The 17,829-nt window shown below is 39.0% G+C and overlaps 1 protein-coding gene across 1 annotated transcript in view; it reads right to left on the bottom strand.

Moving 5' to 3' along the window:
• The window catches only part of rxraa (retinoid X receptor, alpha a), a 99,639-nt gene extending 85,916 nt beyond the window's left edge, over positions 1-13,723 (bottom strand). Inside the window, exon 1 of the mRNA XM_037692207.1 lies at positions 13,642-13,723. Coding sequence (XP_037548135.1) covers positions 13,642-13,720 — 79 coding nt within the window. The 5' untranslated portion in view covers positions 13,721-13,723. The remainder of the gene's footprint in view (positions 1-13,641) is intronic.
• Between the last annotated feature and the right edge of the window lie 4,106 nt (positions 13,724-17,829).

The raw sequence follows: 17,829 nt of genomic DNA, 5'->3' as shown, positions 1-17,829 counted from the left end.
TGCTCGTCCTGTTGCAATTCAGGCGCTGTGCCACCCAGTGGAGTCTGAATAATGAAACCAGGCAGCGAGCTGGTGTCGGGTGAGATGGCACAAAACTAGCCGGGTCGTTGTGTAATCATCAGGCGCAAACACACGTGCTCGGGCTGCGTATCACAATACACAACCAGATGGCAGGGAGGGTGTTAAATAAAAACAAATACATGCTCATTATCAGCTTGGATTACAAGCAGCTGCTCTGGCTTGTTTTGCCTTTAACATGGATGTTCAATCACATCCCAATGACCATTTCACACATGAGTGGGGGGGGGGAACCAAATGGCTGTAAAGAAGCCAAGTCATACTGGAAAAGGTGGTAATGTTAGGGGTGTGCCATTCACTCACCTGGGTGGTACAAAATGCAGTCTGCTACAACTGGCAGAGAGATGAAAAGCACTGACGAGGTCTTTTGAAAACAGAACATGGAGATGCAGAAATATGTGCACATGCAAAGTTCGACAAGCTCACTCAGAAACAATATAACCAACCAGAGACCAGTCCTGTTTTATGGGTCCTGGAGCCGTTTTCCCCCTCACATTATGTTCTTGTCCTGATGCTGCAGAGCAGATCTTAACACAACGGCGGTTAACACACAAACAGATCTTTCTGGTCATTTAGATAGTTTAACAATATTTATCGCCAAACTCAAACATAAATGTTTAACACCTTCCTAAGTAAGACTAACTTCAGGAGGGAACGAACAAGGCAGGTAGAGAGAAGAAGTCACTTTCATACCGTATTAGAAGTTTAAGGAAACAGAAAAAAGTCTCACTACCAAGTAATTTTATTATTAGTCTAATCTCTGTAACTAGCCATGAAAAAAACCCTAAATGTAAAACTATAATTTAAATATTTATTTATTTAGTAACATTTTTAACCAAGCAAATGCCACTGCGGTCACCAATCTCTTTTGCAAGGGAGGCTTGTGCTTGAAGAAAGCTTAACATACATTCGTGGAATATCAGAGGAAACTGGAGTACCTGGAGAAAACGCATACAAACAAGAGGAGAACATGCAAACTCTACCCAGAACAACCCTAGGTCCAACACAGGGATTGAACCCAGGACAAGTAAATACTCAGTCAGACTGAACAAGACCTTAGAAATATTAATGCCTTGTATGTAACCACGAGTATGTTATTGTTCCAACAATGATGCTACAATTTATCGTATCTCTGTCACCCACTCATGACATTTTCCCCCTCCTCATATCAAAGCCACGCTACATTTGTTTTGTACAACCCCGTCATTCAATTAGCTCAATATCAGTGACTGTAATGGACTTGTGGTTATGATTCCCCTGTGGCGTTTGATGTGCACTTTTTTTTTTTCCAGACACATTGACTCAAAAAAATAGCTGCTAAAAAATAGCTGCATGGGGCGATGATAAAGGTCAACTTTCTGCAACAGCACGCCTACAATGTACCCCAGGTACCCCTGAAACCAGAACTTGTGGAGGGGCTGAAGTACGGGTTACAAAATACTTCCAATAATTGTAGTTCATACCACGTCGGGTCACTTTTTAAATTAATGCGAAATGAGACAGCAGGAGTACACAATACAGTTGGAAACGTCTTAAACTGCATAGATGGTTGTACTTTCAAATAAATTAGAGACTTCTGAGTTTGCATTGAGGTAAAAAAAAAATCAAAATGAATCTGAGCACATGTAAGCCAACACAAGGTGTTAGTTACAGGTTATTAGATCAGTGGTTCCAAAACCTTTCAGCTTCTGAGCCACAAAATTATCGAGACGTGCAACCCCCTTCACTAGTCGAGGAATGCAAGTATTGATAACAGGCCAGTTAAACAAGAGTATAACGACAAACAGCATCAACAATGAACATTTGGACTGTTTTTGTCTGTTACCATTATGGCAATATATATATATATATAGATATGCTATTAGCAATTAAATTATGTTTTTATAACCCATGACTTGGTGCCCCCTTAACTCAGTGGTGTCCTAACTCAAAGTCTGGGATCCACAGCTGTACATAAACCCTTTGTTTGTTTGTTTGTTTTTCCCCATAAACATTTTGAGCTCCATAACGGTGTTCCATCCATCCATCCATTATCTACCGCTTGTTCCGAAGTCAGGTTGCGGGGGCAGCAGCTTGAACAGGGAGACCCAGACATTTCTTTCCACAGCCACCTCCTCCAGCTCTTCTGGGAGGACTCCAAGGCATTCCCAGGCCAACAAAAAGACATAGTCATAGTACAAGATACAAGATAGTCTCTCGGTTTGCCCGGGTCTTCCCCGAGGTCTCCTCCCAGTCGGACATGCCCTTACCAAAGTTTGTGGCCCTAGGTGAGGGTAGGAACGTAGACAGACCTGTAAACAGAGAGATTTGCCTTATATCTCAGCTCCCCCTTCACCACAACAGACCAGCACAGCGTCCACAATACAGCAGACACTGCATACTTGCTTGCTTTAGTTTATTAAGAATGCAGAGCTAAGACCATGACCATGACTTCAGGTTGAGAAAAGAAAATACATGTTTACTGAGGTCTTGTAAAATAATTTACTAACTAAGCAACACAACAACCCACCATTACCAATTCATCCTGATTGTATTATCAATTAATATTAAATTGTATACATTTGATGCAAGCTTGGGGCACATTTCCCAACTCTTATTTTAAAATACCAAGCTAAATTTGTTGACAACCTGTAAAATAGTAGTGTCTTGTTGCTCTTGTTGCTGCATCTAAGTGATTACAGGAATGCCCCTTGCAGTGTAAATACTTTAACCACAAGCAAGGATGTCAAAACAGGATCCAAGTTGTACGAAACTGGCTTCAGGCATCCTTCAAGTGATGTAGGATTTTGCTGTAATCCTTAACACAAACCTTGTTCTTCACTTTTCGACTTTGAGACCTCCTCTCCTCTGCCAAAGCAATTGTTCTGTTTGTTTGGTCAAACAGGAGCTACAGCTCCGATGTTGTCACAGCAGCCACGGTCTACATTCCTCAAGGGCAGCTGACTTGGCAAACCAACACTGGTTCCTGACAAGACATTTCCATTAGCCTCTGCATTACCATCACTCCCACCCTCGTTTTCTCCATGCACCTCGAGGAGCACCTCTTGGAGGAGAAAGCACGCGGGAGTTGCAAACACTTCGCCCCCACTTCCATCTCTCACATCCCAGCATGTACTGGGCTGCATTAGCACACTCGGGTGGGCCTGTTGCTGTGTAGCCGAGACATGTGACACTGGAAGGTTAGGATCTGCCACCAAGCTTCCACTCATCATGCTCACACACACACATTGCTGACCCTTTCTTTGGGACTATGCACCCCCCCATATATATTTTTTTTTTCGGGGGGGGTATGAGCTATGACTAGGATGGGCAGGGCAGGTGCTACGCTCTGACCTTCCACTTCATGAGATCAGCATGGGTGACATTCAGATCAAGCGCTCTGTTGCACCGTCTCCCCTCCCCACCCACCCCCAAGCCTGCTATAATGCCAAGCGTGTCAAATCACTTTAATGTCAGAATACCAACAGTCGTCTCCCCTTTCTCCCTCTATCGTCACTGTGTTTTTACTTTCACCCTACATCCCTGCCCCCCGCCTTTGGAGCTGAGGGGACACATAGATGTGATGCTGCCGTTGCCTTTCAAGTTATCATTGACATGGACCAAAGCAGATGACCAGAAGAAGAGCCGAAGCTGATTATATCCAAAGCATGATAACAAAAACAAGACATTTTGGATCCCAAAGTCCAAAATAGCGCGCTCTCATTTATTTGCTGTTGCTTTGAGTCATATTCAAGGCAACACCATAAATTTTAGGCAAAGCATAACAACAGGAAACACATGATTTAGAAAGAAAAGAAGACTTTTGGAACAAATAAATCACATGACTTAGCTTCTTCCTTTGGTCTGACCTCGTTAGTTAAAATATTTGATCCAGCTGCTATTAGCAAATGCAGATGCTCAACGCAAACTTTTTCAGATTTTCCATCATCTCAGCAAACGGAGGGAAAACAAAAGAAGCGCAGTGATGGATGACACTTCGAAATCTTCTCATTACTTTGCAGTCTTGCTGCTGTGATTGTTTTCTATCAAAACACAAACGGCTTTCGTTAAAAATGGGAATACATTTTTACGTGTTGCATTTAATAATTATCCCAACAAGCAGCAAATTTATCTGCAAACAGAGCAGCGCAAGATGTCATGAGCCATACGTACTTCTCTTTTCCTAATCTGACTCATGCAATTTTCTCATATCTCAACTCACTCGTGTTTACCAATGTTTAGAAGAGGTCAGCATCTCTCAATGCTTAGTCAGCGTCACTGATGTGAACGTGGTGCTTACAAGTTCAGGCTAGACACAGCCGGCTGATTCTGGTGGTTTTATGTGGTTTGAGCCAAAGCAGAGAATGTAACAGGAGTGGAAAAGTTTGGTAGATATGTACAGTCTCTATTAATCTCACACAAATGGCCAGGACAAAACTTGGAGAAGCATCTGCGGCAGAATGGAATTTTATCTCATCTGTGTCAAGTGCCTCAGAGAATATATCACAAACAGACTGAAAATAACTTACCGGTAATGTAAAAGTTTAAAACAGAGTTCTCGAATTTTAAAGAGAAGCTGAACAATGGATACTTTTGTACTCCACTCTAAAATTCATTCCAGATTAAATTATGCTTTTCTCCTGATAATGTACATGTAAATGTTGCTTCCTCTGCACAACTATGACTCAGATTTAAACTCGCACTAATAACCTCAGAAAATTTTGATCAACTCGCTACCCTCATTACCACCCTCATTTACACCGAGATGGTAACAATGACTGGGTGATGATGGGGATGCGACCACTTCTTGTGACACCCCTCCTTCCTCCCCATCACCTCATGTCCCTGGTGGCCTGCTCTTGGCTCTCTGCTGAGTTTGAGCTATGACAATGAGATAGCATTTCACTGTGATGCTGCTGCAGGGGGATTAAAGGCTCAGAGAGTTATCAAAGGCTTAGTCGCTCTGATTTCTAGTGACCCGTCGTGGATAGCTGCCATCAGTGTGTACCAGCGCAGAAACCTCCAGCTCTGCTGATGCATCCCTGCTGCTGTAGCAGCTGGGCCACCTGGGGACATGTTGCCTGGGGTTTTCCATTGATAGGACATTGCATTACTGAATTCCTTTGGCATCAAGGATTAGGAGAGAAAGAAAAATATATTTTTTTCCATTGGTTCTCTATAAAAACAGAATAGGGTTTAAAATGCAGTATACAGCAACTCTCAACAAATAAGCTCTATTTGCTATTAAATATCTTGTTTCAAATGTTTATAACAAAGTGCTTTTCTCTCAGACTGCAGGTTTACTTGTGGTTCCTAGAGTTGCCAAAATTAGAATGAGAAGCAGAGCTTTAACGTTTTCAGACTCTCTCTCTTGTCGAGCCAATTTCCAGTTTCAGTCTGTGAGGCTGACACTTTGTCTACTTTTAAAACTAGTTTTAAAACTTTCCTTTTTCATAAATCCTATAGTTTGAATTGGTTTGGGTTTCCTGAGCTACCAGTTATGCTGCTAGAAGCGTAGACTGCTGAATGACAAACTGAACACATTTCCTCATCAGTCTTCACGTTTTCTATTCGAGTTTCTAATCTCCATGTTTGTTTTTGCAATTGCCGCTACCATTAACTGTATTTCCTTTTTTATTTTCCTCATAGAAACTAAACACGGGCCGGTCATTTTGTGTTTGTTTCGTCTCATTCCTGGCCACCTATTCTGAGGCTGGGTCTTTTGGAGATGTTTTCCTGTTGAAAGGGAGTCATTTCTTTCCACTGTCTCCAATGTGCTGCTTAGGGAGGAGGATCACGACGTGTAGACAGATCAATTTTTACCAACTGACATATATTTAAAGTCGCTTTCTTTCTTTTCATTCCTTTTCCCCCTCATTTTATTAATTTATTTTTGCGTTCCTAGTTAAAGAAATTGTTAAACAATAATCAGGTACAGCTACCCCGATGTCACTGTGCACTGTAACCATCTGTCTGGATTTTATTAGTATTTGTTGATCTGCTTCTGGTTGTATTTCTTTTAACGGAGGCTTCTGTTATGTAGTAGTATTTTATGTGGTAATGTTTTTGATGTACGAGACTTTTAGAAATGTGTTGGTAAGTTGTCTTTATATGTATATACATTTAGGGTTTGAAGAATTTTATTAGCTTTTAATTGATACTATAACTTTGTAGCCTTTTTTTTTCGGGTGACTTGCAACATCTGTCCAAATACAACAGATGAAAAATAGCCTTTTAGCTAACTCTGTTACATTTACAGTTATCTAATGTTCTATGATGTGCATTTAAATCAATAAAGCATCTTGAGCTCATCAGCACATGCTTGAACTTTTTCATTTGGTCATCGTCTCCCCATGATGATATTTAATTTACACCTTTTGCTTTCAATAAGTTTGAATTTTAGAAAAATATATCAGGTCTTTAAGGACTTAAGTAATCAACTAAATGAACACCACAAGGGGGCAATACTTCTTGGAAAACCCACCCAACTTATCTCTTGGTTGCAGATAGGTTTAACATAAATTCAAGCAGCCAATTAACACAGTTTGACAGTTCTCAGCCACGTTGTGACAAACTCCACACCACTGCTGTAGAGTAAACCAGATAAAAACTCAAACTAGTAACTTTTTTTTGCTTGAGATAAGTTGTAATAGTTGCACATGAAAAGCATAAATAGATTCCAGTGCCAATAAACAGGAGGGTGGTGGCCTCCAGCGTATCTGGCTCCTGACCCAGCAGGAAACAGCCTGGGAGAGCGTGGACTCAGGCCAGCCAATTAGAGCACAGCGAGCTCAGAGCATGCTGAGGATAATGAGGCCCCTCTCCATGACCCTCTTCACCTCTGCAGGACCCCGCGATGGGAAACATGAGGACCCACTTTAACCCAACGTCAGCCCCCTTCATAACCCTCTTGCAGAACTGCTCTCTTTAGCCTCTTTCACACCCTTTATCCCCCCCAACTGCTGGTTTCAAATCCTGCTGTGTGACCACAAGGTCCACCAACACATGCTGCCTCTCTCTGGAGGCCCACCACGCGGCCTTTTACTGCAGCGCCGATGCTTAAAAGCAACAATACTCGCAAACGCTGGATCTCACTTTCATTTTCCACAGTTTATTCTGGCCTGGGTTTAAATGGTGGGGGAGGGGGGGGGAGCCTCTCGAGCAGAAATCATCAAGTGGTTTCACTGTTATTGGTTGGACTTGTAAACTGGTGAGCTAATTATGAGGCGTAATGAAGTGGGACTAGACTGAACACCAGTGCATGGCTTCATTTTCTAAATAAATAAAAAGGGCTGGGTTTTAATAAAGCTAACAGTATCTGATTGGAAAATGGCACCATGTAGGGTAGGATAGTTAAATTAAGCTCCTCAAGACATCCAAAGCTAATGAAAAGAGGGGGCATCACAAAAAAAACATCTTTCCCCAACCCCCTTTCTCTGCAGGCTGAATTGGTCCTGTCATTTGGACCCTCCAAACACAGACCATATGCGAGTTAAGTCCTGGCAATCAGACTGCGATGTGGAGCAAGCGGCTGAGTTCATCAGGAAAAAATTAGCCCACCGCTCTAGAAGCCTCGCTCCCATTGGCCATTCATGCAGCCCGCTCTGTTTGAGGGCACCCCAGACATTCCTGTGGATAATCTTTTCCATTCCTCTGCTCCGCTCGGTGAGGACAGAGCAAATCACAGCACAAGGCCTGCATTGTGAGGGCCTGTTCAGAAAGCTCTGTTTTTAATGCCGTTTTCCCATTTCACTGTACTTCATCCTCTGCGAATTAAAAAAGAAAATAAAAATAAAAACACGTTTTTCCCATCAGGACTCATTTTTCCTCACTGCATTTTTTTTTTTTTTATAACAAAGATTCTGTGGAAAAGCAAAGTTTCTCACGGTTCCTTTCCAGTAAGAGTTTGTTTTTGAAAAGCTCAAACAATGTAAAACCGCTGAAACCGGAGCCCGGCCACATCAGTGTGCTGCCTGGAGTTCAGCAGATCACAGCTGAAAACGGCTCCCCCCTCCAGGCGAGGCTCGCTAGCCTTCCCAGAAACCTCCTGCTCGGTCACCGCTACACGCCTCGTGCCTCCCACAGCAGCTTGTCATTGTGGGTGCAGCCGGACGGCCCGGACAGCAAAACTGGAGGACAATCACACAATCAAGAGACATTTGTAGATTTATAGCAACACATTCCATAATTAGAGCCACGATTATTACAGAGTCTACAGAGTTTAGACTCCAGAGCGGTTATCCACTTTCTAAACGTACAGTTACTTTGCCTTTTTCTCTAAACACACAACTAAACTAGAGAAACTGCATTTCCTGTGAAAATGCAGTGCTTATTGCTGAAGAATTTGCTGAAAAACAGCTAAAATTAGCTTAAAAACATGTTGAAATGTAGTTGAAATGAAAGAACAAGCTTAAATTAGCTAAATAAAGCAGAAAGAACACATATTTGCTGAATTAGCTTTAAATAAGCAGAAATAAGCACAAAAAAATAGGAAATTAGCTAAAAAAAAAGGCTGAAATTCGCAAAAATAGCTAAAAAGTAGCTGAAAAGGCAGAAAGAAGTTTAAACTAACAGAAGTAAGCCGAAAGAGCTTAAATGAGCTCCAAAATGTATAATTAGTTTTAAAAGCTAAAATTAGCATAAAACAGCTAAGCTAAATAGTAGCTGAAATATCAGAAAAAGCTGAAACTAAAGAGAAAAGCTGAAAGGAGCACAACAAGCTGAAATTAGCAGAAAAAGGTTAATTATGCAGAAATTACTCCAAAAACTTGAATTTTTCTGAAAACAGCTAAAATTAGTTTAAAAAATGCTATAAATTAAAAAAGTAGCTGAAAAGGTAGAACAAGTTTAAATTAGCAGAAGAAAGCATAAATTACATGTTTGCTGAAAGAAACAGAAATGAGCACAAAAAAAAGTAGAAAGTATCGGGAAAAAAGCTGAAATTTGCAACAAAAAAAAGACAGCTGAAAAGTAGCTAAAAAAGCAGAAAGAAGCTGAAATTACAGGAAGGAAGTGGAGAGAGCACATTTTTGCTGAATTAGGCTGAAAAAGTTGAAAAGAGTGCAAAAAAATGTGGAATTAGCTGAAAAAGCATACATTAGAATAAAACAGCTAAATATTGAAATGGAGGGGAAAAAAAGCTGAAACTTGCAGAAATAAGCTGAAAGGATCATAAAAAGCTTAAATTAGCAGAAAGAAGTTAGAAGAAGCACAACAATGTAGTTAGGAGAAAGAATCTGAAAGCAGCACAAAACAGCTGAAAAAAAACAGCTGAAAGTAGCTGAAAAAATAAATTTGCAGAAGGAAGTTGAAAGAAGCTGAAAAACAAAACGTGAAAGGAGCAGTAAAAGGTTGTAAACAGATGTAAAGATCTGAAGGATGTAAAATGAGCTCAGTTTATTTTCTATGAGAAAAATACGACAGAAAATGCTAAATATTTCAAAAAGCTAAAGTTGCACCAATGCCAAAAGTCATAGCAGGATTGTCCTGAAAGAGCTGAACGTTCTGATTTATGATTTGCTGAAATAGCTGAAAACTACGGGACGAGAATCGCACTGAAAAAAAAAAACACACGGAAGAAAAATGGCTGACAATAGAGAGAATGCTTCATAAACATTCACACGTTAAATCTCTGAAGCTAAAAGAAAAGACAGCAATAATAAACAAGTTCGGCAGTTTAACTCCACATCTACGTTGGCCCCAAGTTTGGTGTAGACAAAATAATCGAATGTGACTTGGAACTTAAAGTTCTGCAGCTCCTAAACTATCCACAACACGAGTAAAAGAAAAAAAAAGAAAAACTGGCGTACTTCAGAAAGACTACACTTCTGATCCAGATGGTCTGAATTGTTCTGGAAACACATCCACCCTCACCACAAGCTGTGACAGTAAAATATGTTGCAATCAATCAAGATAACTGTGTAAAATACACATATGGGGGTGAGGTAGGCGGAATAATCGTGCACCTCACCGTGCCAGAACTTGCCCGTGAAACAAAGTATTTGCCTAAGATGAAGAGGGGTTTCATTATTTCCTTCACCGACTTGATTAAAAACTAAAAAGGGGAAAAAAATGTTGAGTCGCATTCCAGAAAGTGCAAAGATGCCAAAACCTTTTTATTTTATTTTAAAGAAAATAAAAATTAGGAAAATAAATACTTGTCTGCAGGGATTTTGGAGGCAGATGGGAATTGTGTCACAGCTGCAGGCTTATTTTTCCGCGCCTTAACTTGTCACCGAGAAGTGAAGCTGAAGCGCTCACAGCACCAACATCAACGGTTAAAACGCACACACACTCAAAAACAAAATAATCATATTCCTTTGTTTATTTTTTTATTTCTCGTTAGGTTTTAAGCACAACTAATTAAAACGTCCAAAACTTAATAAAAACTGCAACAAGTCAAAGAAACAAGTTCTGGATACAGAAAACATTATTTTGGTTAACTGGCTCTTTATGTCTCCATAAAATCATAATAAATGACATAAGCAGTTCTTAAAGAAAAGCTCAATGCCTTGAAAAGTAAAGTAAAAAACCCCAGCCTCAATATCCATCATAAAAAAGAGCTGATATGGGTCAACCTGAAGATTTGCATCCACTTACTTTATTCACTTGGACTGTGTTGAAGACCTTTCAGCTACTAACACGCCAAACTTTAGCTCAGAATATAAAAGAACGGCTTGTTGGGAGTTAAAAATGAATTATAATTGACATGTTTGTGTCTGCTAAAGGTCAATTATCTTCAGAGGCCATCTTGATTTGGCTTGACAAGCAGTAGGTTGTAAATGTATATGCGATAATTACTTTCTAAGAGTTTTAATAAACTATAATAAATGAATAAAAGTGTTTTTGGATAAAACAATGATCTTTTAAAGGGACAAAAATAATTCTATGAACGGAGAAAAAGCATCTGAGCCGTTGACCATAAAGTACCATCTCTAGTTTATTCTGGGAATACAAAATAAAAAAATGTCATGGGCACATAATTGGTTTCAAAGGAAATATAAATTGTTTACTTGGGAGTTCTAAAACCAATGAATGATTGAACAAATTAATGCCACTTAAGTTGCCTAGAGCTCTTGAAAGAAAGTAAAAAAAAAAAAAAGGCAAATGGACAAGGAGCTTGTCTGATGATTGGCAATATGGGAAGAAAGAGACTGAACTGAACTAATTCAGAACATGGATGACGGGAAGCAACTGGTTCCTATTAAAAAGCTTGTACTGTATTTCCAAGAAGAGTAAAACTAACTAAATAAATAAAATTATAAACAAGGAAATGCTCAAATGTGTGCTTTCTTCTAGTTCTAGTTTAAGAATAAAAATTGATCATGGAGTTTTTATGTTTAAGTGACTTATTTCTGCGATGCTCATCATGCACTCCTCACATGACAGACGGCGCAGCAAGTCACGGCACCGACGCTGCACAAAGAACAAGCCTCGGGGAAAGAATGGAAATATATCAGCATTAATAACAAGTTACGCATAACTTGGACCCCCACCATTCAGTAGCGCCACACCAGAAAGTTCTGCTGGCGTGTAAACCTCAATGGGCGAGCCGAGGTGTGGGAAGGAAGCGGCTGATACCTCTGTTAACTTGTCCATCAGAAGGACTCGGCATGCAAAGAGACCATTAATCATCCAAAAAATAAAGACTGAACACCGCCTCCAACATAAGGCTCCACAACCACACCTCTGGCCAGAGGTGGCGGTGTGTGTGCATGAGTTTTGCACAGAAACAAACAACAAATTCTTCCACAAGACGCCAGCGAGACATAAAAAAGAATACAGAAATATGTTAAATCTTGTTTACTTGTCATATATTGATTGATTTGTCGAACAAAAGGCATGTAGTGGCACTAGCCTTTTGAGCGTTTTAGCTAGCTTTTGCTACTTTTAACGTTTAGTTACCACTTGGTTACTTTTAGCTTCTAACTAGCTTTATGATACTTTAATTAGCCTTTGCTTCTTTCTGCTGTTAGCTAGTGTTTTGCTCTTTTTTAGCTATTAGCCAGCGCTCCGTTTAAGCGTTTCACAATTATTACTCTTCTTTTTTTTTTTTTTTTTTACCTTTTAGCTTATTCTGGCTTTTTTTAGCTTCAATAACTCAAATGTAAATCGTCATTCAGAACTCAGCATTTAGTTTCTCTAGTTGTTACCTATGTTTTTTATTACAAAAGCATAATAAACTGAATTAAACTAGAGAAATTGCATTTCCTGCAAAAAATACAGTGTGAATGCTTTTTTTGCTGAAGAACTTGCTGAAAAACATCTGAAATTAGCTAAAACCTGCTGAAATATAGCTGAAATGAAAGAAAAAGTTTAAGTAAGCAGAAGAAAGCAAAGAACACATATTTGCTGAATTATGTTTAAATAACCAGAAATGAACACAGAAATTTGAAAATTTGCTAAAAAGCTGAAATTTGTTAAAAATAGCTGAAAAGTAGCTGGAAAGGCAGAAAGAAGCTTAAACTACCAGAAGGAGGTAGAAGGAAATTAAATGAGCTGTGGAATCAGCTAAAAAAAGCTAAAATTGGCACAAAACAGTTAAATAGTAGCTGAAAGGAGCATAACAAGCTGATATTAGTAGAAAGAAGTTAAATAGGCTGAAAGTCACAAATTGTCACAAAAAATTGAATTTATCTGCATACAGCTGAAATTAGCTAAGGAATGCTAAGTTAGCTGAAAAGGTAGAACAAGCTTAAATTAGCAAAAGGAAGTGGAGAGCAGATATTTGCCCAATGAGGCTGAAAGAAGCAGAAAAACAAAAAAAATTGTCAGAAGGAAGTGGAAAGACCATATTTTTTGCTGAATTAGGCTGAAAAAAGTTGAAATGAGCAAAAATGTGGAATTAGCTGAAAAAGCTCAAATTAGCACAACACAGCTAAATAGTAGCTAAAATAGCAGAAAATGTTGAAACTTGCAAAAATTATTTGAAAGGAGCATAACAAGCTGAAATTAGCAGAAAGACGTTAGAAGAAGCACAAAAACGTAGTTAGCAGAAAGTAGCAGCACAAAATAGCTGAAAAAAATTATCTGAAAGTAGCTGGATTTTTTTTTTTTTACATTTGAACAAGGAAACTGAAAGAAGCTGAAGCAGAACAAAATGTGAAAGGAGCAGTAAAAGGTAAACAGATCTAAAGATTTGAAGGATGTAAAATGAGCTCAATTCATTTTATATGAGGAAAAATGGCAGAAAAGGCTAAATATTTCAAAAAACTAAAGTTGCACCAATCCCAAAAGTCATAGCAGGCTTGTCCGGACAGAGCTGAACATTTTGATTTATGATTTGTTGTAGCACAAAAATTGTGGAATGAGAAAGATGCTAAAAAAATCATACAGAAGGAAAATGAATCACCGTAGTGTGAATGCTTCATAAACATTCACACTATTAACACAGTGCCATTTTTAATGATTAGAAAATCTTATTTGGTGCATTTGGTGCACCTGGTCATGAGCTGCACTTTAAAATGAGATCCACAGGATGATGGCATTTTCTTAAAAGAAAAAAAAAAGGGGAAATGCAGACAAAAGGAAGTCATGTTTTATCCTTAAAAGACCAAGTTGCAACAAGTTTGTTTGCACAGTTACCTGAGGATAGGCGTCGCTGATGGAGGGGACACATTCCGCTGAAACACGAACACACCTCAGACGAACGGCCTCGCTGCATGGGAGGAGCCAGTGAGCACTGGGGCTTCAAAAACCCTGGAATAAAAGAGACGAGGGGAAAGTTTAAAACGAGGAAGAGAAAGACGTTTGACAGAAAGCTAACAGGAAACGAGTTAAAGGCGTGTCCTCAAATGTTATGTCAGCATTTGACCGAGCCAACCTTTCATGTTTGGAGCTCTGCAGCCGACTGGACCTCACCCTAACCTCGTCTGCGCTCAGGTCAGCGGTGCACCTCGTTATACGCCCTCCAGACAGAGGACAGAACCTGCGAAGTAATGCTAGTCTGGTGGAAGGCAAAAGGCAGCAGGGCACAGAGATGAGTGGGCAAAATGCCACAGCAGACGATGCCTCGAGGGGCTGGAGACGGCCGTCTTACTGTCTGTCTCCAAGGTCAAAAGGGTCACCTTCAATAGGGAAGTCATTATCTGGCACAATGAGGCAACTGTGGAGAATGAACCCCCTCCAGCTAAAAGCTCACTGGCCACTGGAATTATCCAGGAAAAACAAAAGAGCGACAAATAAACTCAGACAACTGTACGATAATAATAATTTAAATAACTATTTAATATTATGAATGATGATAGAACACCCCTTAGAAAAGATAAACCAAAAATGTCAAAGTGAGTGGCAGCAGCACGAAAGACATCATATTCATCTTTCCTTAAACACACTTCATGGACATGAGAGGCGTTCCACTTTGTGACCGACACGACTCGGGCGTGTGCACCTCGAGACGCTCCGTCTTTTCCCATCGGACGGCTCAAGGGGGATCTCAGCGGCGCAGACCTTCAAAACTTCATTCACTCTTTCAGAAGACCTTTTGGATTTTCAGCAAACATCAGCACCAGCAGACACAGAACCCCCCCCCCGCGTCACTCCGCCCAATAAAGCTCCTTTATTTCCAGCATGAAAAACATGTCACTCCAGATGAGCTCAGAGAATGACATTTAAAACAGGCAAAGGGATATTGAATTAGTTCCCCATGAAAAGCTGGGATGCTGATATTTTTCTGCCTTTTGCAGGACGCTCGAGCGTGTGCAACATACGTGCGTGCCCATGTTCATGTGTGGCCATGGGAGCGTTTATATGTCTGATGCTTTTCTTCGGAGCTTTGATTGTTTAAGGCAGAACAAGAACAAACGTGAACACAATGAGCTCATCCTGGATATTAAAATTAAATAAAACACATGATAAGGGTTGTAAACACTAGCAAGCATGTTGCTACTTAGATATTTATTCTTATTGTTTAATACAAACAATAATTTCATTAGAAAATGTTGGAAAATACCTAAAAATATGACAACGCCTCCTAAACATAGTTGTATGAGTATCGTTAGAAATAGTGACATGCTTAAATAAGATTTAATGAAAATTTTTGTTGGCAATTCTGCACAATAGGCAGAGTTGACAGCCGTCATGACTACTGCTCTGAAAAAACAAAACAGAAATGTGTTGTCAATCGAACAGGATTATTTACTATTTTGACACAGAGTTTGGATGTCATTTACCAGCTGTCAGTCTTATCTGTCAGATTTCAAAATTTGTTTTAGTCGTCCTTCATGACCGAGACTAAAAATCAAGTGTTTTAACTCTCTGCCAATCAAACAAACAATCTAAAATAGTCAGCAGCATGTCAAACCATATGTAACTAGAGAAATTGCATTTCCTGCGAAAATGCAGTGTGAATGCTTATTGCTGAAGAAATTGCAGAAAAACAGCTGGAATCAGCTAAAAAGATGCTGAAATGTAGCAAAAAATGGAAGAACAAGCCTAAATTAGCAGAAGAAAGCAGAAATAACACATATTTGCTGAATTAGGTTTAAACAAGCAAAAATTAGCACAGAATTAGGAAAACAGCTAAGAAAGCTTAAAGTAGAAAAAAACTGCTGAAAAGTAGGTGAAAAGGCAAAAAAAAAAAAGAAGCTTAAACTACCAGAAAGAAGCGGAAAGAGCTGAAATAAGCTTAAAAAAAGTGGAATTAGCCAAAAAAAGCTAATATTAGCATAAAACAGATAAATATTAGCTGAAATAGCAACAAAAAAAATGCTGAAACTAGCTGGAAAAAAGCTGAAAGGAGCATAATAAGCTGACATTAGCATAAAGAAGTTAATTAGGCTGATAGGAGCAGGATTTACTGCAAAACACTTGAATTTATCTAAAAATAGCTGAAATTAGCTAAAAAGCTAGCTAAAAAGGTAGAACGTTTAAATTAGCAGAAGAAAGCAGAAAGAACACGGCCTAATTTGGCTGAAAGAAGCAGAAATAAGCACAAAAAAAGGAAAATTATCTGAAAAAAGTTGAAATTAGAAGAAGAGGAAAATAAAACAGCTGAAAAGTAGTTAAAAAGCAGAATAAGCTTAATTTACCAGAAGGAAATGGAGAGAGCACATTTCTGCTGAATTGGGCTGAAAAGGTTGAAACGAGTGCAAAAAATGTAGAATTAGTTGAAAAAGCTAAAATTAGCATAAAACAGCTAAACACTAGCTGAAATACTAGAAAAAACTAAAAGTAACAGAACACAAAGAAACTAAAGCACAAAGCAGGTGAAAAAACAGCTGAAATTAGCTGAAAGTAGCTGAAAAAAGTTTTAATTTGCACAAGCAAGCTAAAAGAAGCTGAACTAGAATAAAATATGAAAGGAGCAGTAAATGGTTGTAAATAGAGCTAAAGATTTGAAGGATGTAAAATGAGCTCAATTCATTTTCTATTAGGAACAAAAATGTTGGAAAAGGCTAAATATTGCAAAAAGCTAAAGTTGCACCAATACCAAAAGTCATAGCAGGATTGTCCTGAAAGAACATTTTGATTTATGCTTTGTTGAAATAACACAAAAATTGCGGAACGAGAAAGATGCTGAAAAACATGTGGAAGAAAAATGGACGACAATAGTGTGAATGCTTTATAAGCGTTCACACTATTAACAGCTTGGCCTTTCTTGAAGAAATGTGCAACATCCACTGCTGTTCAGGTCTGAGCTTTGACTAAGAAATGTCAAAGTTGTAGCAGCTTGCAGTACATGTGACATCTGTCCAGGCTTAAAAAAGACATTATTTAAAATATTCATCTGAAAAGTACTTCCAAATACTTTCATTATATATATAAAAAAAGTTAATTGTTTAAAATAAATCCTACACAGAGCCACATTTTCACCATCTTTGACAAATTTACCAGTTCTTACCGGAACACAAGTACATTCCTGGTTGTGTAAAGGGGTTGAAGGGCAAACAATGACACATGGTATGGGTTCGGAGCAATGTCACTGAACATTAAGGCATTAACATATGAGCCCGGGCGACCAGTCAAGTTGCACTTTTCCAAAATGAAAAGTAAATTAAGGAGACAGCTGCTCCCCCGCACCCCCCAATGCACACAGAAAAAAAGCTTCACTTTGTAAACCAATGGAGAAATGTTCCCACAGGCAGAGCAATGCTTCGGTGCAGAGTCGAAATCTGACTTTAAACATAAACTGGGTGCAAACCACATCGACCAACAGGACAAACTAGAGACACTGAATTTATTGTGAACATGCAGTTTGAATGTTGAGTGCTTGATTACCATTTAAAAGCTAAAACTAGAACAGCAGTTGGAACTTGAAACCAGCAGAACAATAGCGACAAGCTAAAATGAACAAAACAGTAGCTAAAAGGTAAAATGAGCAAAGCAATAACTAAAAGCTAGCAAAATAGTAGTATAAAATTAGCAGAACTGTGGCAGAAAGCTAAAACTAATACAGCAGTAGCTAAAGCTAAAACAAGTAAGACTGTAGCTAAACAATAAAACTACCAGAGCAGTGGTTAAAGGCTAAAACCAGCAGAACAGTTAAACACTAAAAGCATCAGAGTAATAGCTAAAACCAGCAGAACAGTAGCCAAAAGCTAAAACCAACAGAAGAGTTATTAAACACTAAAAGCATCAGAGTAATAGCTAAAACCAGCAGAACAATAGCCAAAAGCTAAAACCAACTGATCAGATACTAAACACTAAAATAATCAGAGTAACAGCTAAAATCAGTAGCTAAAACTAGTAGCTAAAGGCTAAAACCAGCAGGACAGTTACTAACCACGAAAAACAGCAAAGTAGTAGCTAAAACCAGCAAAACAGTAGCCAAAA

This window comes from Nematolebias whitei, chromosome 18 (assembly GCF_014905685.2).
Source record: "Nematolebias whitei isolate Nwh7 chromosome 18, NemWhi1, whole genome shotgun sequence".
Taxonomy (NCBI): Eukaryota; Metazoa; Chordata; class Actinopteri; order Cyprinodontiformes; family Rivulidae; genus Nematolebias; species Nematolebias whitei.
This window is presented reverse-complemented; position numbering and strand designations above follow the sequence as displayed.